Here is a 25,238-nt window from a genome sequence, read left to right as displayed (position 1 = left end):
TGACTGTGACTGAGAGCGTTTCCAAGTGCGGACGCTCATGTGACAAAGCGACGAGCTGGCACGCGGCGCTCCAGGACAGGTGGCCCTAAAGGAGGTGTCAGAGAATAAAAGAATGCCACGTTACAGATCATCAGATGGAAGAGAGCAAGAGATTCCGTGAGGAAGAAGACAATCGTGGTGGCTGGAGATCACCTCCGATCTCACTGTCCACTAACAAACCTCCAATCAACACGGCGGGAATAACGTGACTGTGAATGACTGTTGTTGTGGCGCTAATCATCACACTGCTGGTTATTTGATGGTGTATGTTCTGAAACGTTGTTATGCACTGAGGGGCCTCTTGTGACCAGAATGACATCAACACAGTGAGGAAGGATTTGACATGCAGTTAAAATAAAAGCGTGCGACAAACTGTGATTAGAATTTAGAAATTTCAAAGAGACGTGAGCTCATGCAGATCTGGTTTGACTCAGATTGTGAAGTGCAGATGTGAGACGTTATTGTGTTGCTCAGCAGATCTTATTTTTTTGTTTTACGTTCGGTAAAACTGCACAGGTTTCATATGAAGATTAAAATGCTGAGTGTCCGGGTTCAGGGTTGTCCAGGGTTTCAGTGACTGTGGTGAACTTGAAGAGACGTTCTCTGATCTTAGCAGGACGTACGCGTCTCTGGGTCCTCCGTCTTTGAGATCGAGAGGTGGTTGGAAAGAGCTTATGGAGCCGTGAGGTCAGAGGTGTTTGGTGATGCTGATGTCTTTGCAGAAGAATGAAGGTCCAAGTCTTTATGGTCCTGGTGCTTCCTAGTTGTGAGACTTGGACTCTAATCAGGGTGGTTGCTATCCAGGTCCCAGGGTTATCTGCAGATCCCAGACTTGACTTGACTTAGAACCATTTTGAGAAAAGTTTATGACATTTGGGTTTGTTATGTTTTCAGTTATTCTGCTGACAAACAAACAGAAAACACAACGTACAGACGTCACAACTCAGGAGGGAACCACAGGACAGATTTATTCAGATCTGGAAGAGATGAAAGCTGGAAGGACTTTTTTTCTCTCTGTTCAGGAAAAAAGAAAGAAAGTTTGAACACTTTGTGTTCCAGGAGCTGGCGTCAAAGGTGGATGATGAGGCTGATGACGCGATGGGACGAGTGGACGAAGGAGTCGAAGAATTCTTCACCAAGAAAATCCTCCCTGACTACACACAGTGAGGAAGACACACAGATGGACACACACAGAAAGACAGACGTGTGCACACACACACACACACACACACACACACACACACACACACACACACACACACACACACACACACACACACACACACACACACACACACACAGAAAGACAGACAGACGCATAGACACAGACAAATAGATGTGTGCGCACACACACACACACAGAAACACAGACAGACGCATAGACACAGACAAATAGACGTGTGCGCACACACAGAAACACAGACAGACGCATAGACACAGACAAATAGATGTGTGCGCACACACAGAAACACAGACAGACGCATAGACACAGACAAATAGACGTGTGCGCACACACAGAAACACAGACAGACGCATAGACACAGACAAATAGACGTGTGCGCACACACAGAAACACAGACAGACGCATAGACACAGACAAATAGACGTGTGCGCACACACAGAAACACAGACAGACGCATAGACACAGACAAATAGACGTGTGCGCGCACACACACACACACACACAGAAACACAGACAGACGCATAGACACAGACAAATAGACGTGTGCGCACACACACACACACAGAAACACAGACAGACGCATAGACACAGACAAATAGACGTGTGCGCACACACACACACACACACACACACAGAAACACAGACAGACGCATAGACACAGACAAATAGACGTGTGCGCGCATACACACACACACACAGAAACAGACAGACGCATAGACACAGACAAATAGACGTGTGCACACACACACACAGAAAGACAGACAGACGCATAGACACAGACAAATAGACGTGTGCACACACACACAGAAAGACAGACAGACGCATAGACACAGACAAATAGACGTGTGCACACACACACAGAAAGACAGACAGACGCATAGACACAGACAAATAGACGTGTGCGCACACACACACACACACACACAGAAACACAGACAGACGCATAGACACAGACAAATAGACGTGTGCGCACACACACACACACACACACAGAAACACAGACAGACGCATAGACACAGACAAATAGACGTGTGCGCACACACACACACACACACACACAGAAAGACCGACAGACGCATAGACACAGACAAATAGACGTGTGCGCACACACACACACACACACAGAAAGACCGACAGACGCATAGACACAGACAAATAGACGTGTGCGCACACACACACACACACACAGAAAGACCGACAGACGCATAGACACAGACAAATAGACGTGTGCGCACACACACACACACACACACACAGAAAGACCGACAGACGCATAGACACAGACAAATAGACGTGTGCGCACACACACACACACACAGAAAGACCGACAGACGCATAGACACAGACAAATAGACGTGTGCGCACACACACACACACACAGAAAGACCGACAGACGCATAGACACAGACAAATAGACGTGTGCGCACACACACACACACACACACAGAAAGACCGACAGACGCATAGACACAGACAAATAGACATGTGCACACACACACACACACACACACACACACACAGAAAGACAGACAGACGCATAGACACAGACAAATAGACGTGCACACACACACACACAGAAAGACAGACAGACGCATAGACACAGACAAATAGACGTGCACACACACACACACAGAAAGACAGACAGACGCATAGACACAGACAAATAGACGTGTGCGCACACACACACACACACACAGAAAGACCGACAGACGCATAGACACAGACAAATAGACGTGCACACACACACGCGCACACACACACACACACACACAGAAAGACAGACAGACGCATAGACACAGACAAATAGATGTGTGCACACACACACACACACAGAAAGACTGACAGATGCATAGACACACACACACACAGGGGCAGATGGACAGACACACACAGGGACACATACACACACACGCACACACACGCACACACACACACACACACACAGACGTGCACACACACATAATCACTTAATGTACTGGGACTGAAATCACTATTTAATCAATAATCTGTTTCATGAACAAATGTAGAGGAAATGAAAAAGTGACATCTGAACACTTTGTCTTGTGTCCACAGTGACTGATCCAAGTGTTTGTGGGGTTGAGGGCAGGGTGGGGTTGCTAAAAAAATCTAAAATAATTTATATCCACCTTTTGATATCATCTGGTGACCTTTCATTAAAAAATAAATGTTGTTATAATTCCCCCACGAATGTAGTGATGATAATAATAATCATAATAATAACAATATTGTTAGGCTATAATTTTTAAGATGGTCTCCTGATTTAATTTTTTTATTTTTGTTTCTTTGGCTCAGCCTGATCCCCAGTTGCGGTATGAAAATATGTAATCTGTGGTTGTTTTCATGGTGTAATCTGTGATTGTAGTTGCGGTGTAATCTGTGGTTGTTTTCATGTTGTAATCTGAGGTTGTAGTCACGGTGTAATCTGAGGTTGTAGTCGCGGTGTAATCTGAGGTTGTAGTCACGGTGTAATCTGTGGTTGTAGTTGCGGTGTAATCTGTGGTTGTTTTCATGTTGTAATCTGTGGTTGTAGTTGCAGGGTAATCTATGGTTGTTTTCATGTTATAATCTGTGGTTGTAGTTGCGGTGTAATCTGTGGTTGTTTTCAGGTTGTAATCTGTGGTTGTAGTTGCGGTGTAATCTGTGGTTGTTTTCAGGTTGTAATCTGTGGTTGTTTTCATGTTGTAATATGTGGTTGTAGTTGCGGTGTAATATGTGGTTGTAGTCGAGGTGTAATCTGCGGTTGTAGTCGCGGTGTAATCTGTGGTTGTTGTCATGTTGTAATCTGTGGTTGTAGTTGCGGTGTAATCTGTGGTTGTAGTCGCGGTATAATCTGTGGTTGTAGTTGCGGTGTAAAATCAATCAGGAAGGTTTTGAACATGTTCAGTAAAATTTCATGGCATGGGGATGAATCATGACTCCTCAAGGGGAAATGATCTGAAGCAGTTGGAGCTGATCCAACATAATATTGCTGAAAAGTAAGTGAAAGTGGACAGTCTGGTGTTATCTGGACAGTAGGTCCTGTGTTTGTCTGCACCTTGTCCATAACGAGTGCTTCAAGAACTTCATCACGCTATTGATGCAAAACTTGCACTCTGCACAATTTCTCCAATCACAGCCACAGAAGCCTATACTGTCTTCAGGCATATCTTGGTGGCTTCCCTCACTAGTTTCCTCCTTGCACCGTCTCTGTTTTTGAGAACTGTCCTCTGTGTGGAGAGGACAGAGATTAGTTTTCACTGACTTTTTTGATACAGAAACCTGTATTTTTTTCTTATTTGATGTCAGTTCAAAATTAAAACGTGTAATAGGTCAAAGGTTCACATAGTTTTTTGTCACTGTATATAAAACTCTGCAATTACATCAGTGAGCACAAATAATTAGTAACTCAGTGGCAAAAGCAGAACTTTGATAAGACGATAAGACTTCACAAGTACAGATGGAAAATATTACTTTACTCAGTGTAGTACTGTGTGTGCTCGTACCAGGTGCAGATAGGGCCCAGCATCTGAGAGGTCTGAGGCTTTTCAGGCTTCTGCACTCCTCCAGAACATCTGTGCTCCATCCAAAATGTCTGCAGTTATGTCTTTTGTCCTTCAGATGAAGGTTAATTGTGTCCTGAGAAGTCTAAATTCACCATCGCCATTTGGAGGTTGGTGAATTCAGTTCCCAAACCAGTTGACTTTAGACTTAAACAAGTGCACAGTCTGCACTAACCCATGTTGAACACCTTACCAATGACAAGCGGAAGGCATGAGTGATATTTGACCCTAAAATCCATTGACTTCTTGGGGGCCATCATGCATTTATGGAGTATGCTCCAGTGATGTTGATCTTTATCAATTTGACTCTAAAATCAGCAGGTGTCTCGGGTTCACCATGCGTAACAAGCATACCAAGTTTAGTGACAGTCGAGCAATTTGGAAAGATCTTATTGTACTATTGTAATATTTTTACAAAGTATGCACCACTGACCTTGACCTTTGACCTATTGACTATAAAAATCAATGGAGTTTTCAAGATCACTATACGTAATGCATGTGCCATGTTTTGTGACAATCGGCCCAGTATAACTGAAGTGCAACTCACTCACAAGTGACTCAATGACTCAGTTACTCACTGACTCTCGACATCTAGATGTCGAGCCCACTCACTGCACCGTGGAAGTGGGAAAACATCGTCATGAAAGACCAAAACAAGAAATCCGGCTGCTTTTCCAGATCTCTTCGTGAAATAAAAAGTCTGCCGGTCACAGAGCTTTCTCCTACTGTGCCCCAGCTCTGTGGAACAATCTCCCAGCACACATTCGGCAGTCGGATACTGTGGAGATTTTTAAGTCACATTTAAAGACTCATTTGTTTTCTCTGTTTTATCATTAGTACAGTATTATGAAGTGTTTTTATTCTTGTATTCTTTTATGGTTGTCTTTCTTTTATGGTCATTTTTATTGTGTTTTAAATTTTTAATTGTTTTTTGTGTGAAGCGCCTTGAGACGATTTTATCGTGAATTGGCGCTATATAAATTAATAAATTTGAATTTGATGATGATGATGATTGAGTAAACGGTGACGGTGTTCTCCATCAGATTGAGTCACTGATATTTCAGAAGATGATCTGCATCAGCTGTTTGTTTGTGTGTTTTGTTGCCCTCCATGACCAGTAAAAGATCAAGGACCGTGACGTCGCCCAGTATGGCGGAGCCGGGGTCCCACCTTGGAGCCAGGCCTGGGGTTGGGGCTCGCGCACGAGCACCTGGTGGTCAGGCCTTAGCCCATGGGGCCCGGCCGGGCTCAGCCCGAAAGAGTGATGTGGGCCCGCCCTCCTGTGGGTTCACCACCTGCAGAGGGGGCCATGGGGGTCGGGTGCAGAGAGGATTGGGTGGCGGTCGAGGGCGGGTGGCCCGGCAGCCCGGTCCATGCTCACAGCCCCTGGCTGTTGGGATGTGGAATGTCTCCTCGCTAGGGGGGAAGGAGCCTGAGCTTGTGCGGGAGGTTGAGAGATACCGACTAGAGATAGTCGGGCTCACGTCCACGCACAGCTTGGGCTCTGGTACCCAACTCCTGGAGAGGGGCTGGACGCTTCATTTTTCTGGCGTCGCCACGGGGAGAGGCAGAGAGCTGGGGTCACATTGCTTATTGCTCTCCAGCTCAGTCGCCAATTGTTGGAGTTCACTCCAGTGAACGAGAGGGTCGTGTCCCTACGCCTTCGGGTCGGGGACAGGTCTCTCACCGTTGTCTCGGCCTATGGGCCGAGCAGCAGTGCAGAGTACCCGACCTTCCTGGAGTCCCTGGAAGGGGTACTAGATAGCGCTCCGACTGGGGACTCCATTGTTCTCCTGGGGGATTTCAACGCCCACGTTGGCGGCGACAGTGAGACCTGGAGGGGGGTGATCGAGAAGCACAGCCTCCCTGATCTGAACCCGAGTGGTGTTCAGTTGTTGGACTTCTGTGCTAGTCACAGTTTGTCTATCACGAACACCATGTTCGAGCACAAGGGTGTCCATAAGTACATGTGGCACCAGGACACCCTGAGCCGGAGGTCGATGATCGACTTTGTAGTCATATCATCTGACCTTCGGCCACATGTCTCGGACACTCGAGTGAAGAGAGGGGCAGAGCTGTCGACTGATCACCACCTGGTGGTGAGTTGGATCCGCTGGGAGGGTAGGAAGCCGGTCAGACCTGGCAAGCCCAAACGTATTGTGAGGGTCTGCTGGGAACGACTGGCGGAACCCTCTGTCAGCGAGGTCTTCAACTCCCACCTCCGGGAGAGCTTCTCCCAGATCCCGGGGGAGGTTGGAGACATGGAGTCCGAGTGGACCATGTTCTCCACCTCCATTGTCAATGCGGCTGCTCGTAGCTGTGGTCGCAAGGTCTCTGGTGCCTGTCGCGGCGGCAATCCCCGAACCCGGTGGTGGACACCGGAAGTAAGGGACGCCGTCAAGCTGAAGAAGGAGTCCTACTTATGTTTGTTGGTAGGTGGGACCCCAGAGGCAGCTGACAGGTACCGGCAGGCCAAGCGTGCCACAGCCCGTGCGGTTGCAGAGGCAAAAACCCGGGTTTGGGAGGAGTTCGGGGAGGCTATGGAGAAGGACTATCGGTCGGCCTCGAAGAGATTCTGGCAAACCGTCCGACGCCTCAGGAGGCGGAAGCAGCTCTCCACCAGCACTGTTTACGGTGCGGGTGGGGAGCTGTTGACCCTGAGTGGGGATGTTGTCGGGCGGTGGAAGGAGTACTTCGAGGATCTCCTCAATCCCATCGTCAGGTCTTCCGAAGAGGAAGCAGAGACTGGGGACTCGGAGGCGGACTCATCCATTACCCAAGCCGAAGTCACCGAGGTGGTTAGAAAGCTCCTCGGTGGCAAGGCTCCTGGGGTGGATGAAATCCGTCCTGAGTACCTTAAGTCTCTGGATGTTGTGGGGCTGTCTTGGCTGACATGCCTCTGCAACATCGCGTGGCGATCGGGGACAGTGCCTCTGGATTGGCAGACCGGGGTGGTGGTCCCTCTGTTTAAGAAGAGGGACCGGAGGGTGTGTTCCAACTATAGGGGGATCACAGTCCTCAGCCTCCCCGGTAAGGTCTATTCCAGAGTACTGGAGAGGAGAATTCGACCGATGGTCGAACCTCAGATTCAGGAGGTGGTTTTCGTCCTGGTCGCGGCACACTGGACCAGCTCGACATGCTCCATCGGGTGCTCGAGGGTTCATGGGAGTTTGCCCAACCAGTCCACATGTGTTTTGTGGATCTGGAGAAGGCGTTCAACTGTGTCCCTCGGGCACCCTGTGGGGAGTGCTCCGGTAGTACGGGGTCCGGGGTCCTTTGCTAAGGGCTATCTGGTCCCTGTACAACCGCAGCAGGAGCTTGGTTCGCATTGCCGGTAGTAAGTCAGACCTGTTTCCAGTGCACGTTGGCCTCCACCAGGGCTGCCCTTTGTCACCGGTTCTGTTCATTATTTTTATGGACAGAATTTCTAGGCGCAGCCAGGGTGTAGAGGGGGTCTGGTTTGGGAACCACAGAATCTTATCTCTGCTGTTTGCGGACGATGTGGTTCTGTTGGCTTCGTCAAATCAGGACCTTCAGCATGCACTGGGGCAGTTTGCAGCCGAGTGTGAAGCATCCGGGATGAAAATCAGCACCTCCAAATCCGAGGCCATGGTTCTCGACCGGAAAAAGGTGCTTTGCCCTCTTCAGGTTGGTGGAGTGTCCTTGCCTCAAGTGGAGGAGTTTAAGTATCTCGGGGTCTTGTTCACGAGTGAGGGACGGATGGAGTGTGAGATCGATAGACGGATCGGTGTAGCATCTGCAGTGATGTGGTCGCTGTATCAGACCGTCGTGGTGAAGAGAGAGCTGAGTAGGTGGGCAAAGCTCTCGATTTACCGATCGATCTACATTCCGATCCTCACTTATGGTCATGAGATTTGGCTCATGACCGAAAGAACGAGATCGCAAGTACAAGCGGCCGAGATGAGTTTCCTCCACAGGGTGGCTGGGCGCTCCCTTAGAGATAGGAGCTCGGTCACTCGGGAGGAGCTCGGAGTCGAGCCGCTGCTCCTCCACGTCGAAAGGAGTCAGTTGAGGTGGCTCGGGCATCTTTTCCGGATGCCCCCTGGATGCCTCGCTGGAGAGGTGTTCCGGGCACGTCCCACTGGGAGGAGGCCCCGGGGAAGACCCAGGACACGCTCGAGGGACTACATCTCTCGGCTGGCTTGGGAACGCCTTGGGGTTCCCCCGGAGGAGCTGGGGGAGGTGTGTGTGGATCGGGAGGTCTGGGCGGCTTTGCTTGAGCTGCTGCCCCCGCGACCCGACTCCGGATAAAGCGGAAGAAAATGGATGGATGGATGGATGGATGTGTTTTGTTGCACCTTCATTTCCTGTGTTCTGTTTGCACGACCTGTCTTCTGTCCTGTGGTGTTAGTTGTAGAACTGAGTGTCTCTTCTCGTCTGCTGCTCTTTCTGCTGTCTCTCTGCTGCAGAAAAGCCCGGTGGGAGGAGTCAAACCCTGCCCAGTCCACTCCCACAGAGTCAAGCTCCACCCCCTCAGCCTCAATCCCCTTTTCCTCTTCTTCTGAAAATGTTCCATCCTCCACCACCATCTCCATCACCTCTTCCTCCGTTCTGCCCAGTAGCGCACCCGTCACCTCCACCGATGTTGCACCCGTTTCTCCTCCTCCTCCACCCACCACCTCCCCTGTCACCTCCTCTTCCTCCACACTGCCCACAAAAAACATCAAGAAAAAGTTTGGCGACTTCTTCGCCTTCAAGCGAGCACGAGCTGGCCGGGCCGCCAAGGCGGGCGGGGGAGAGGGAGGCGGTGAGGGGGTGAGGGTCAAAAGGACCTCCATTGCAGACCTCATTCGACCTCTCCGAGAGGCCAGGGAGAGAGAGAGGGACAAGGAGAGAGGGACAAGGTCGGTGGAGGATGCTAATGTTTCTAATGATGCCACCATGACAGAAGGAACCGCTGCTGTCGGCCGCCGTCTTGCAGGACAAGAAAGTGTGGCGCTGGGCAAGACTGTCACCACAGTGACGCCTCCTAGTGAGACCACGCCTTCATACCCCATCACCACCACTACCACAACCCCTGACCTCACCAAGGTCACACTGTCCAACCTCGAAGAAGAGGCCATCACCACCGTGACAGCGACGCCAGAGGTGAAGATGGAAGCCATTCCGTATGGAGACCAAAGACTGAAGGCAACAAAGAGGTCACTGAGGGAAGGAAAGAGCCAGAGTCTGATCCTGCTGACCGGGTTAGAGCCCGAAGACAAAGACAACGCACACAGTAAGGTGAGTCATCAGTCCGACTGTGAAGTCATCGAGTCAGGTCGGATTAAGATGTCGGCTACCTGCTCCGTACGGTTTCTGCTTTCAGTTAAAACAGGTTTTACTGAGCTGGCTGTATGAGTCCAAGAACCTCCGTCATGTTATGGTCCTTCCGTGTGTCCTCAGAACCCCTGTCATGATAAGTTGACTTTTTCTTCCAATGTATTAACCTAAAAGAATACTGATCCACAATTGTATTCATCCACTGGTTACAGGGTTGAGTTTTAGACCATCCAAAACCTGTTTTTGCCAAGACATTGCCAAAAAAAACTGTTTTAGCCAGTTGAGGGTGTCTAAAACTAGCAAAAACCTATAAAGTCCTGCTATAAACTTACAGTTAAATGTCATATAATCATATGTGTGATGGTGGATGCAAAGAAATTCGACATCCAGGGTTGATATAGAGAGGCCTCTGTGTGTGTCAGTTTAATGTGGGAATGTCGTACAAGCCAATATACTCACGCTTGGCCACCTGACCTGCTGCTGATGACTTCTTGTTTCAGCAGACCCCCGTTAGCTGTCTCGTGTTCAGGATTCCCATTGGGCCTTCATGGCTACCGTTTTGACTCTGGGCCACACAAGGTTCTGACCATATTTCACTTCAACAGGCAATCCCCTACATGATTCATTACCCAGGTTTCACGGCTCAGACTAGGGGTTGGATTTTGATGCCCACTTGTACCCTTTATTAGATGAATTACCATCTGTGCCGATTGATTGTTGATTGCAGACTGGTTTACAGGTTGTTTATAATGTGGCAAAATTATGTTGGTGGTAAAGTTTTGATTATTTGGGTTATGGGCAGAGGTCACATTGCCAATATAACACGCAAATAATAACACGCAAAATTGGTTGGTAACACTTTTTTTAGAATGCTTTATTAAACCCTTTATTATTTATTATTATTATTATTATTATTATTATTATAGAAGTAATACGATCACATCATAATTATTAACATTCCAGTCTGATTTACTGCTAATATGATTTCTAAGAAATCACCAGTTGAAAATTGACAATGTAATAAACTTTTCCACAATGCTATTTTGTCACATTATGTTTGTGACACGTACCGGAACATATAAAGTTCCCATATATCCCATACGTATTGGTCTGTCTATTCTGTTGTACATTACCACACGTCACAGAAATCTGTTGTAATATTTAAATTAAAAGTACTGTAAGTCCCTTTGGCTGTTCCCTTGTTTTCACTCAGGGTTGCCAGAGCAGATCCAAGGTGGATCTGCATGTTGATTTGGTTTTACTCCAGGTGCCCTTCCTGATGCAACTCCACATTACATGGAGAAATAGGGCAGGGGTGGGGTGTGATCCGGGAACGTTCTGCAGTGAAACCAAGTGCACTAACCACTTGGTCACCACCCCTACCTTGTTATGATATTTAAGTATTGATTTTAAATCTAGAGAGCATCGTGTATTGCCGTAGACAGCGTCTTTAACGCGTCAAAGGTATTTCACACATTATTTCTTTTCTACTTTACAAATCAAAATTTTAGGAGGAAATTATATATAATAAACATATATAATAATGTGTGACATCTCTGTGATTTATAGGCAGTAACGTACCACAGTCAAGCAGACTAGCACCATATTTAACACCCATGCATCTAAAACATAGATTTTAAAAGATTACTGATCTTGAATTATTCATTTTATTTTATTTCGCTTTGCGTAGACCCATTAATGTCTGAGAAGGGCTCATCATATGGAGAAAATGGCCCATTACTTCAGGCACTGAGGGGCCATACCACCCTTCTCAATAACTGTCAGTATGACGGCTGAGATTTAACAACTTCTTTGTCAGCAATTATACAAAACAGAACTTGACTGTGTGTGTGTGTGTGTGTGTGTGTGTGTGTGTGTGTGTGTGTGTGTGTGTGTGTGTGTGTGTGTGTGTGTGTGTGTGTGTGTGTGTGTGTGTGTGAACCTTACAAGTGTGTTCAGATTAGTCGTTTTGTTTTTTCTGTGTGACATCATCTGTGTGCAGTAGCTGAAACTTTGCTGGATTGTGTTTGAAATTTGGCAGCAAGTCTGATTTTATGGGAGGAGAAACACAAACTGTTTCTTATAATTTTCCCTTTTTTATCAGTTTGTAAATGGTAAATGGACTGCATTTATATAGCGCTTTTCCATCTGCATCAGACGTTCAAAGCGCTTTACAGTTATGCCTCACATTCACCCCGATGTCAGGGTGCTGCCATACAAGGCGCTCACTACACACCGGGAGCAATAGGGGATTAAAGGGCCAAGGGCCCTTAGTGATTTTCCAGTCAGGCTGGGATTTGAACCCATGATCTTCTGGACTCACGCCCAACACCTTAACCACTAGACCATCCCCTCCCCAGTTTGTGTAACTTATTGTGAAATCACAGTGACACGTGTTTTATCATCTTGCAGAAGCACGTGTCTGAGAGCACATCCAGTTTTGAACAGAGGCTTCAGGTGATGCTCCACAGGATGGGCGTGGCCAAATCGTCTCCTGCTGATGTCAAAACCAGCCAGGTGTGTATTCGTACACAAGTAAACATATAAAATACATGTAACATTGGGTCTTAAATGAATGACAGTGAGGAAACACACATCAAGGTCATCCTCAAGTGGTGCAGGACGTTCATGGAGCTCTTGGTGACATTTTATTGTACCTGCATTAATGATAAATCTCCACCAGGTGGAGCAATTGCTCTATTTCAAGAACCTTGGGACAAGACTGCGACCAACCTGTTGCTTATATCTAGTAAAAAGTACTCAGGATGGCATCTAGTGGGTTTAAGAAAGTTCAGAGTGACTTTGAACAATTGTATTAATCTTTTGGTTGTGAGTGGCTCGCGTTAGGAATTGTATTTTAAGTTACTGCTGGAGTTAAACTATAGCCTGTAAACACACAGGCATAGGTTCTAGGTTGTGAGCACATTAACTTCATGTTCACAACTAGGCAGGCTAATGTCAAACTATGCCTACACCTCCTGTTGAGTGATGATGAATATGATAATTCATCCAGGTAGACGACATCTAGAACTTTAGCCTAAAGCAGCTGGGCTTGTTGAGTGTTTTTGGCGTTTAACTATCTGGTATCCTCTGTCCTACTGGCCGAGTTCCCTTTGAAGCATGTAAGTTTTTTTTATCTTTCTCGGAAGGGGGTTGTAAATTATGTAAAAATTCTAACTCGGTAACTCAATGTTTTTTGCAGTTATACTGTATTTACCGAAGTATACAGGATAGATAGATGGATTCTATATTGTCATTACAACAAGTGCACTGAAATTATCTTCACACCCAATCACCTCAGACAAAAATACAGCAATTAATCCACAATTATTACTAGTTGAACGTAATAATGGCACACATCAGAATTAAAACAACCATACATATACATTTGATTGTTTACAGTCCGTCATCCGAATTTAGGCAGTGTGAGTGTGGGCTTGCCGCAGCAGTATCCCACACAGCCACGAGCTTGGGGGAAGTGGCGGGGCGGAGGCAAGATGGGGTGGGGGGAGGGGCCATGCGTCGTGTGGAGATGAGATAGCAGAGAAAGTAGAGAAGCTTGAATCTTCGACTGGACTGGGTTGCTTGACGTAAGGACGTTTCGCTTCAAATCACAGAAGCTTCCTCAGCTACAATTCTTGCTCTGGTAGTCTGACTTCTGTCTTGACTCTTGTAGAGAAGAATAAACCAGAAGCCAACAAAAGCTGGAGTTTTTTAACCTAACCAGACCCCACCTACCGAGAGGCAGACTGCTATAGGCTAGTGACTAAACAATAGCTCTAATTAGCACCTATTGTGCTCAAGTTAGCACTCTCCTAATGATAGGACGGAAGCCTCCCCTGATGGCTCCCTTGACGACTCTCTCCTGATGACGTGAATGACTCATTACCATGAACAAAAGACTGAAACTGCTTTGGCCTGAGTACCACATTGTAAACAGGGGACAAAGCGTGTCTGAGACCCGCTCCGCGGTTAAGGCTGGGTTTCAACTGTTTTACAAAGAATGCTTTCTTGACACCTCTCTCAAACCATTTCTTCTCTCTGGCTAAGATTTTAACTTCCTTGTCCTCAAACGTGTGGTTAGTGTCTTTCAGGTGGAGATGAACTGCAGACTGAGGTCCACTGGCGACCTCTCTGCGGTGCTGGTATAGCCTCTTGTGTAAAAGTTGCTTTGTCTCACCTATGTAGTGTTCATTACAGTTTTCCTGACATCTGATATGATACACTACATTGCTCTGTTTGTAACTAGGGATCCTGTCCTTAGGGTGAACTAATATCTGTCTCAAGGTGTTGACTGGTTTAAAGTAAACTGGGATTTTGTGCTGTCTGAAGATCCTCTGTAGTTTTTCTCCTACTCCTGCTAAATAAGGGAGAGACACTCCTCTTCTTCTTGTCTCCATCTCCTGTCTATCTGGTCTCTTTGTTTTCTGGGACTTCTGCACTTTGTCCAGGGACCAACGTGGGTACCCACATACTGTGAGGGCTTTCCGTACAAGTTGTTGCTCTTTAGCCCTTCCCTCTGCAGTTGTGGGCACCTGTAGGGCTCTGTGTTGAAGAGTCATGATCACCCCGAGGTTGTGTTCAAGGGGGTGGCTTGAGCCAAAGAGCAGATATTGGTCAGTGTGAGTGGGTTTTCTGTAAACCTCTGTCTGGAGCTGCCTGTTCTCTCCAATCGTAACATCACAGTCCAAGAAGGCTAAATGGTTGTTTCTGGCATCCTCACGTGTGAACTTGATATTGGAGTCCACCGAATTGATGTGTTCTGTAAAGTCCTCGACCTCCTGTTGCTTGATTTTAACCCATGTGTCATTGACATATCTGAACCAGTGACTGGGAGAGATGCCCGTGAACGACGTCAAGGCTGTCTTCTCCACTTGCTCCATGTACAGATTGGCCACAATGGGGGATACCGGAGACCCCATTGCACAATCATGGATCTGCCTGTAGTAATTCCCCCTAAACAGGAAATACGTGGTGTTAAGACAGATCTCCAAGAGTTGGCAGATGTGGTCTGGTGTGAGTTTGGTCCTTTCAGGTAGAGACACATCTTCCAGCAGTCTCTGCCTCACAGCTGAGATGGCCTCAGCGGTGGGGATGCAGGTGAACAACGAAGTCACATCAAATGACACCATAGTTTCATCTGCCTCCAGCTGTAGGTCCTTGATTTTGTTCACAAAATCTTGTGTGTTCTCCACATGGTGGTCTGAGTTACCCACTAGAGGAGCCAAAATGCACTTGAGGTGCTTGGCCAAATTATATGTGATGGAATCTGTGCTACATACAATAGGCCTGAGTGGCACGTCCTGTTTGTGGATTTTGGGCAGTCCATAGATGCATGGAGTGGCGTCCCCCGGGTACCATTGTTCACCTGCATCCCCACCACTGAGGCCATCTCAGCTGTGAGGCAGAGACTGCTGGAAGATGTGTCTCTACCTGAAAGGACCAAACTCACACCAGACCACATCTGCCAACTCTTGGAGATCTGTCTTAACACCACGTACGATTTAGGAGGAATTACTACAGGCAGATCCATGGTTGTGCTATGGGGTCTCCGGTATCCCCCATTGTGGCCAATCTGTACATGGAGCGAGTGGAGAAGACAGCCTTGACATCGTTCACGGCATCTCTCCCAGTCACGGGTTCAGATATGTCGATGACACATGGGTTAAAATCAAGCAACAGGAGGTCGAGGACTTTACAGAACACATCAATTCGGTGGACTCCAATATCAAGTTCACATGTGAGGATGCCAGAAACAACCATTTAGCCTTCTTGGACTGTGATGTTATGATTGGAGAGAACAGGCAGCTCCAGACAGAGGTTTACAGAAAACCAACTCACACTGACCAATATCTGCTCTTTGGCTCAAACCACCCCCTTGAACACAACCTCGGGGTGATCAGGACTCTTCAACACAGAGCCCTACAGGTGCCCACAACTGCAGAGGGAAGGGCTAAAGAGCAACAACTTGTACGGAAAGCCCTCAAAGTATGTGGGTACCCACGTTGGTCCCTGGACAAAGTGCAGAAGTCCCAGAAAACAGAGACCAGATAGACAGGAGACGGAGACAAGAAGAAGAGGAGTGTCTCTCCCTTATTTAGCAGGAGTAGGGGAAAACTACAGAGGATCTTCAGACAGCACAAAATCCCAGTTTACTTTAAACCAGTTAACACCTTGAGACAGATATTAGTTCACCCTAAGGACAGGATCCCTAGTTACAAACAGAGCAATGTAGTGTATCATATCAGATGTCAGGAAAACTGTAATGAACACTACATAGGTGAGACAAAGCAACTTTTACACAAGAGGCTATACCAGCACCGCAGAGAGGTCGCCAGTGGACCTCAGTCTGCAGTTCATCTCCACCTGAAAGACACTAACCACACGTTTGAGGACAAGGAAGTTAAAATCTTAGCCAGAGAGAAGAAATGGTTTGAGAGAGGTGTCAAGGAAGCATTCTTTGTAAAACAGTTGAAACCCAGCCTTAACCGCGGAGCGGGTCTCAGACACGCTTTGTCCCGTTTACAATGTGGTACTCAGGTCAAAGCAGTTTCAGTCTTTTGTTCATGGTAATGAGTCAGTCACGTCATCAGGAGAGAGTCATCAAGGGAGCCATCAGGGGAGGCTTCCGTCCTGTCATTAGGAGAGTGCTAACTAGAGCACAATAGGTGCCAATTAGAGCTATTGTTTAGTCACTAGCCTATAGCAGCCTGCCTCTCGGTAGGTGGGGTCTGGTTAGGTTAAAAAACTCCAGCTTTTGTTGGCTTCTGGTTTATTCTTCTTTACAAGAGTCAAGACAGAAGTCAGACTACCAGAGCAAGAATTGTAGCTGAGGAAGCTTCTGTGATTTGAAGCGAAACGTCCTCACGTCAAGCAACCCAGTACAGTCGAAGATTCAAGCTTCTCTACTATGGAAACCACCTGGACAACTGACAGCCTACACAGAAACATAGCAGAGAAACACCATTTACATTTCCTGTGACTGACCAAATCCAATTTATTAGTATTCCCTGGTCTCTGACATATTCCTTTGCAAGGTGTACATGTGCTCCGAGTTGTTTTCCAACTTACATCTGAGTTCAAGGTTTAACGCAGTCTGAGATTGTACTGCATTGCCCAACTCATTAGTCATGTCAGACAGACAGATGAGGGGTCGTGGTTCTGGTAGCAGCCGTCTTGCCAATTCTCCAGTAGGTCAGGGCAGCACATAAACCAATAAGTACCAGCCCTCCCACTATAAAACCAAATATAAATAAGTCTTCGACGTCCCCCACAGAGAGTGGTACCAAGCACGTAAAGCGCCACTTCTCCCAGGCGTCAAGAACATAGCCTGCAGGGTAGGTTCCCTCTGGGCATGCAGGGTCATCCAGCCCTGATTTCCTTGTTGAAAAAGATGGAAAAAAGCTGAAAAAGTTGCACATTTTTTCTGTTATCAGCTCTTTAATTTGTGATTTTTTTGCATTGTTGTACTTTTATTATTGTTATTCTTTTATTATTACAGTCTATTTTGTTTACTGCTTTGATTCCTGGGAAAGTCAGATATAAATGCCCATTATAATTCTTATCAACAATGAATGTGTGTTATTTCAGTATATAAGTTGTACTGGAGTATAAGTCGCAGGGCCTCCCACACTAGTAAAAATAAATACGACTTAGACTCCTGAAAATTCAGTACTGTGTAGGGTATAACTGGCGAAACAAAATCAGTTCCCTTTAGACAAAATGACTCTCTTGGAAGTCTTGGAAGACTAAAAAAGATATTAAGTTATTAAGACCCAAATTCCAAACCTGGAAAAACTATTTTTATCCATATCTGGATCAGGAACAATTCCTGTAACAATTGTTCAAGTAATTTTACATAAATTAGTTCAAGCGTATGAAACCACTTAATTTTGTAATGTTACCAAAAGTGGGGAGCCAAAAAAAAAAAAAAATCCTGGATCCACCGCTTGATAATGTGAACGTTCAGATCTTCCCTTCATCTGGATCAAAAGCTGAACCACAACTTTTCACCAAGGTCCATTAAAATCAGTTTATTTTGGGTCATCCTGCTAATAAACAAAGAAACAAACAAAAGATAAATGCTTGAAACACTGACCACCTTCTTTCCACTTAAAGTTAGTCTTCATTCTGATTCTCAAGAAAAAGGCCTAAAGGTCACATGTTAGTAAGTAAGGAATTTGTGACAACTCAATGTAAACATGAAGGACCTTCTGGGGTGGAGTTGATTATTTTGTGCTATTGACTCTAATGTTTGTTGTAGAATAAAGACGAGGAGCTGAGAAAGGCAAACTCTGAGGGTAAGTCCCTTTTCTTCTTCTCATTAACGCCATTTTTACATCTCTCTCCAAAAGTGGACATTTCCCACTTTTGTGTCATTTTTTTAAATTAACTTTTTATTGATGACACACATTATTCGCCCATTAGCATATTACATCTTATATACATGTTTCAGATTTTTAAAAAAAAGAAAAGAAAAATACTGGTGACGTATCCAAGAGATTAACAAATAGACATGAATTCAGTTTTATCCATAAAGATTAAATCACAGACATGTTAAAGTACTTATTTTCTCTTTTTTTCCCTTCTCACTTCGCTGACATTATTTTTTACGTCATTTTTCATTTCTTTACTACAAATTTTACAACCTTCCAACAATAAGAGTGAGAAGTAAATATTAAATCATAAAGTATGAAATAACTGAAACATAAGTATGGTTTTGATATTTGAGGCCAATTTTAGAAAATTGTTGGAACCAAAACGGGGTTGAAGTCAAATAATGTGTTCAGATTTTATTGAAAAGAGGGGATTAAAAATAGTAAGTAAAATAAATGACCAGCTAACACTGCTTTCTTCTACCTGTGAAATATTGTGAAAATTCGGCCCATCCTGTCTATGGCTGATGCTGAGACTCTGATTCATGCATTTGTCTCTTTTAGATTGGACTACTGCAATGTTCTATTTTCTGGTTTATTGCAGCCCAGCATTAGGGGTCTCCAACTGGTTCAAAATGCTGCTGCCAGACTTTTGACACGAAGCAGAAAGTTTGACCACATTACAACAATTTTGGCATCTCTTCACTGGCTTCCTGTCCCAGTGAGATCAGATTTTAAGGTTCTGCTACTAGTCTATAAAATTGTTCATGGACTGGCCCCTCCCTACTTAGCTGACCTACTTAAACCCTACGTACCGGCCTGGGCTCTGTGTTCTCAGGGTGCAGGACTCCCTGCACCTTCACCTTCTTTTCTCCCTGCATCAATAAAACAGTCAGATTCTGTAGAGACTTTCAAGTCCAGACTTAAGACGCACTTATTTTCCCTTTCGTATGGCTAGCATACTGGTACAGTATGTTACTATGCTTTTTACTCTTAAATTCATTTTATTAGTAAACGGAGCCTGCCGCGTCCTCAACTTTATCTAAAGTCTGGTTCTGTTAGTGAAGCTTAGGGCTAGTGGCTGGCGATCACCTTAGTATTTCTTCTGTTTTTCTTGTTGCTTAATGCTGACAAATTACACTGTATTAGTTGTCTTTCTCATGCTTGATTCAGTTTTTTATCTCTCTGTTTGAGGTGTGGCTCCATCCAGAGATGAGTATGGTATCTGTTTCTGAAATCCTCCTGTCCTGTGCACCGGCAGCATTTCCTGTATATTCGCTTTGTGAATTGATTTGTCAGTTGTGTCTGTATCATGGCCCAAGCAGAGGGTCACCCCTTTGAGTCTGGTCTGCTTGAGGTTTCTTGCTCACATCATCAGAGGGAGTTTTTTCTTACCACTGTCGCCTGTGTTCTTGCTCTGGGGGTTGGTAAGGTTAGACCTTACTTGTGTGAAGCACCTTGAGGCAACTTTGCTGTAATTTGGTGTTATATAAATGAAATAACCTGAAATTGAAAGGAATAAAAATAATAAATTAAAAAAAAAATGTGCTGGAGCCAGGTCCAGATCTGTGTCACAATCCATTTGATAATTTTTGACACATCTTGACAGCAAATTTAAAAAGGAAAAAAGCTGCTTAAATACACTCAACAAAAATATAAACGCAACACTTTTGGTTTTGCTCCCATTTTGTATGAGATGAACTCAAAGATCTAAAACTTTTTCCACATACACAATATCACCATTTCCCTCAAATATTGTTCACAAACCAGTCTAAATCTGTGATAGTGAGCACTTCTCCTTTGCTGAGATAATCCATCCCACCTCACAGGTGTGCCATATCAAGATGCTGATTAGACACCATGATTAGTGCACAGGTGTGCCTTAGACTGCCCACAATAAAAGGCCACTCTGAAAGGAGCAGTTTTATCACACAGCACAATGCCACAGATGTCGCAAGATTTGAGGGAGCGTGCAATTGGCATGCTGACAGCAGGAATGTCAACCAGAGCTGTTGCTCGTGTATTGAATGTTCATTTCTCTACCATAAGCCGTCTCCAAAGGTGTTTCAGAGAATTTGGCAGTACATCCAACAGCCTCACAACCGCAGACCACGTGTAACCACACCAGCCCAGGACCTCCACATCCAGCATGTTCACCTCCAAGATCGTCTGAGACCAGCCACTCGGACAGCTGCTGAAACAATCGGTTTGCATAACCAAAGAATTTCTGCACAAACTGTCAGAAACCGTCTCAGGGAAGCTCATCTGCATGCTCGTCGTCCTCATCGGGGTCTCGACCTGACTCCAGTTCGTCGTCGTAACCGACTTGAGTGGGCAAATGCTCACATTCTCTGGCGTTTGGCACGTTGGAGAGGTGTTCTCTTCACGGATGAATCCCGGTTCACACTGTTCAGGGCAGATGGCAGACAGCATGTGTGGCGTCGTGTGGGTGAGCGGTTTTCTGATGTCAATGTTGTGGATCGAGTGGCCCATGGTGGCGGTGGGGTTATGGTATGGGCAGGCGTCTGTTATGGACGAAGAACACAGGTGCATTTTATTGATGGCATTTTGAATGCACACCGTGATGAGATCCTGAGGCCCATTGTTGTGCCATACATCCAAGAACATCACCTCATGTTGCAGCAGGATAATGCACGGCCCCATGTTGCAAGGATCTGTACACAATTCTTGGAAGCTGAAAATGTCCCAGTTCTTGCATGGCCGGCATACTCACCGGACATGTCACCCATTGAGCATGTTTGGGATGCTCTGGACCGGCGTATACGACAGCGTGTACCAGTTCCTGCCAATATCCAGCTACTTCGCACAGCCATTGAAGAGGAGTGCACCAACATTCCACAGGCCACAATTGAAAACCTGATCAATTCTATGCGAAGGAGATGTGTTGCACTGCATGAGGCAAATGGTGGTCACACCAGATACTGACTCTTATCTCTCCCCCCCCGCCCCCAATAAAACAAAACTGCACCTTTCAGAGTGGCCTTTTATTGTGGGCAGTCTAAGGCACACCTGTGCACTAATCATGGTGTCTAATCAGCATCTTGATATGGCACACCTGTGAGGTGGGATGGATTATCTCAGCAAAGAAGTGCTCACTATCACAGATTTAGACTGGTTTGTGAACAATATTTGAGGGAAATGGTGATATTGTGTATGTGGAAAAAGTTTTAGATCTTTGAGTTCATCTCATACAAAATGGGAGCAAAACCAAAAGTGTTGTGTTTATATTTTTGTTGAGTGTATGTGACAAAGTTCTCGTATTTTTCTTTGAACTAAAGCTTGTAATTCCATCAACTGGAGTTTGGATTGTTGAATAAAGTCTTTGTCTCACCTCCAGGTACAATCCTCGACAAACCTCGACCTCCTCCCACATACATGAAGCCCAGAACCATGTCCACTTCATCAGGTAGGACCACAGTCTTGACAGTAATCATGTGAACATCATTCACTGAGCTGACAGTGGGATTTATTTCTGCCTCTCACCCCGGACTCCAGCAGACTCTCGGCATCCCGCGCGAGTCTTGGATTCTGTGCGACCGGAACCTCCACTTCACCCCAAGCCTGCCCTTCCTGAGCGCCCTGTTGGCCGTCTGCCCCCCAAACCCCCCATCGCTGCCAAGCCGACCCTCCCTGCCGCGGCTGCACCTGCAGGAGAAGCTCCCCTGTCCTCTGCACCTCCTTCCAGCAGCTGTGCAGAGAGGAACCAACTGGGACCCAGAACCCTCGACAGCAAGACAGCACAAGTAAAAATCCAAACCTTCATATTTTAGATCATCATGATAAAAAAATAGGATATTTTCAGCATTATGTATTATGTACAAATTTAAAATATTTCATAACCTCAACATCCTCTAGAGGGCGCCACAGCAAACATCACAACTGCCATGACATGCTGTCTTCTTCTCTGGATACAATTACTCAATTACTGAGTCTACATTTTGGGACAACACAGTCACCAATAATCCTTTTTTAAATCTGAGATTTATTATTAAATAGCAGGAAAAAAGCATGAAACTATTATTCATTCACTGCCAGGGTTGTGCTAACCAGAAAGCGGTCTGAAGTTAGCAGTGGGTGGTGTGTGGCCATAAATCATTTTTGCAGTATTTTAATCAAGCAGTATGTCTGCATAAAAAAAAAGTTATGCACCAAAAATTAATTTACTGGTTTAATAAATAAATAAATAAATAACAAAAATAATAATAAAAGGTTTTCAGTGAACAACACAGGTGTTGTTGGACTAAGAACAATTTCATGTTCAGTGTACTGATTCTAAAACAAAGTATTTCAACATAAATCCGTCTTACAAGTGCTTTAAAACAACAACAACAACAACAAAAAAACGAAACAAAAAAAAACATCACTTTCCGATGCTTATTTGTAGACAGAAGTCCAGGAGGGTCTCCAGGGTGCAGCCTCAGCTCCATCCCCCAGGACAGAACTTCCTCCACCAGTCCCATCACCATGGAGAGGTCCCAGTGCTCAGGGACGCTCTGAGAAAGCACAGTCGGTGACAGACGGTAGGTGTCATCTAAACTCACGTGTGACAAGAGAAGCACAGACTACGTTTACATGCTGTTAATATTCGGGTTAAGGTCAATATTCCGGTCTCTGAATCATTAGGAATAACCCGCTTACATGCTTAAGCAGACAGAGTTACTCCTGTATACATGGTCATTGGTATCATTTGGAATATCCCCATCTAAACAGCGACGCACGTCGTCCACTGGTGTTCGTGCAAATCCTGCTTCGTGTAAAACCCCTCACTACACACTTTTCTCAAACAGGCATTAACATTTTCTCATTTCTATCCTGCGGGCTGCCTCTGCACAGAAGAGAGGGGGGCGGTGTGAGTTTACTGAGCCCGCAGACGGTAAGTGCATCGGAGGCAGAGCAATCGCGGTGATATGCCGACCGGTGCCGCGACCGGCCCGCCTGATAAGGACGCAGAACACAATGCACTGTTTATCTGTTTCTGTGGTGTCTGGTGGGTTGCGCGCGCCGCATACAAGTAGTTGCCGTACTCAAAACACCAAGATTCCTTGCGGATAGGACATGCGCAGAACAGAAAATAATGTTCCTTTCTTTGGGGATATCCCGATGCGCATTTATATGACCTGATATTCGGGTTAGAAAAGGAGTAACCCAGGGGTCTTATTCAGGTTTTTAAAAACCGGAATATGAGCATATTCGGGTTTTTGCGGGTGTTTACATGGCCGTGCGCAACCAGGTTATTGCTCATATTCCGGTTATGAAAGGGTTATTGGCTGCATGTAAATGTAGTCACTGATGACCATCATGTTTATACAGAGCACTTTTATACACTTCACTTTTTCCACATTTTGTTATGTTACAGCCTTGTTCCAGTTTTTCCCCTCTACATTATACTCACAACACCCCATAATGACAACATGTAAAGTTTTTTATTATTATTTTTGCAAATTTATAAAATACTAGCTGAGTTACCCGTTCTACACATGGGTAATAAAGAAGAATTTTACCCATGTCACTGTATATTTCATGTCCCTTTAGTTAAAGTGTAGTAAGTTGAGTTGCATTGTGTGTATGTTGTCATTAATTTTCATAGAGCAACATTGTGACATTCATGAAACTCAAGTGAATAATGATAAAAAGGTGATAGCATGTCATATCATGGCAATGCTTTGGAAGCCGTACACCGCAGGTACATTTTAATTGAAAAAACTTGTGCCTTAACTCAGGGTGCGCTGGCCCATTCAGATTGTAATTAAAGTGAAGCCTAGCCAGCCACTACTATGTAGTAAGTAAATTGTGATGCTTGTTACCTGACCTGAGTACCACATGAACTCTGAAAATAAGGGCCCCAGTGACCTCCCCCTTGGTGTCCCCAGTCACCACAGCAAGTTTGGTGTCGATTGCTTAATTACTGTGACTGTGCATAGAGAACACACACTCACACATTATCAGCTTTATATATTAGACAAAAAAAACTAAGAAATCACATGTACATAAGTATTTACAGCCTTTGCTCAATACTTTGTTGATGCACGTTTTGCAACAATTCCAGCCTCAACTCTTCCTGAATATGATGCCACAAGCTTGGTGCACCTATCTTTGGGCAGTTTGGTCCATTCCTCTTTGCAGCACCTCTCAAGCTCCATCAGGTTGGATGGGGAGTGTCGGTGCAGAGCCATTTTCAGATCTCTCCAGAGATGTTCAATCAGATTCAGGTCTGGACTCTGGCTGGACCACTCAAGGACATTCACAGAGTTGTCCTGAAGCCACTCCTTTGATATCTTGGCTGTGTTTAGGGTCATTGTCCTGCTGAAAGATGAACCGTCGCCCCAGTCTGAGGTCAAGAGCGCTCTGGAGCAGGATTTCATCCAGGATGTCTCTGTACATTGCTGCATTAATCTTTCCCTCAAGCCTGACTGGTCTCCCAGTTCCTGCTACTGAAAAACATCCCCACAGCATGATGCTGCCACCACCACGCTTCACTGTAGGGATGGTGCCTGGTTTCCTGCACTGTCAACTGTGGGACCTTATATGTAACTTTGCAAAAACAATGTCGGACTCTGTTGTTTTCTCTGGGCCCCTCCCCAATCAGACCGGGAGTGACATGTTTAGCCGCATGTTCTCCTTGAATTGCTGGCTGTCTGAGTGGTGTCCAAAAAATGAGGTGGGCTTCATTGATAATTGGCAAAGCTTCTGGGGAAAACCTGGTCTTGTTAGGAGAGATGGCATCCATCCCACTTTAGAGGGAGCAGCTCTCATTTCTAGAAATCTGGCCAATTTTTT

The 25,238-nt window shown here is 45.6% G+C and overlaps 1 protein-coding gene across 1 annotated transcript in view; it reads left to right on the top strand.

Annotated features, from left to right (window-relative positions):
- carmil2 (capping protein regulator and myosin 1 linker 2) overlaps positions 1–25,238 on the top strand; it is a 125,747-nt gene that overhangs the window by 93,858 nt on the left and 6,651 nt on the right. Inside the window, exons 32-38 of the mRNA XM_034177275.1 lie at positions 1,099–1,202; positions 9,213–10,026; positions 12,478–12,582; positions 18,329–18,365; positions 21,799–21,867; positions 21,957–22,204; positions 22,846–22,981. Of these exons, the coding sequence (XP_034033166.1) occupies positions 1,099–1,202; positions 9,213–10,026; positions 12,478–12,582; positions 18,329–18,365; positions 21,799–21,867; positions 21,957–22,204; positions 22,846–22,981 (1,513 nt within the window). The remainder of the gene's footprint in view (positions 1–1,098; positions 1,203–9,212; positions 10,027–12,477; positions 12,583–18,328; positions 18,366–21,798; positions 21,868–21,956; positions 22,205–22,845; positions 22,982–25,238) is intronic.

The sequence above is a fragment of the Thalassophryne amazonica genome, chromosome 8 (genome assembly GCF_902500255.1).
Source record: "Thalassophryne amazonica chromosome 8, fThaAma1.1, whole genome shotgun sequence".
In the NCBI taxonomy this organism is placed as follows: Eukaryota; Metazoa; Chordata; class Actinopteri; order Batrachoidiformes; family Batrachoididae; genus Thalassophryne; species Thalassophryne amazonica.
The sequence above is the reverse complement of the archived record's forward strand: the minus strand, read 5'-3'. Positions and strand labels throughout refer to the sequence as shown.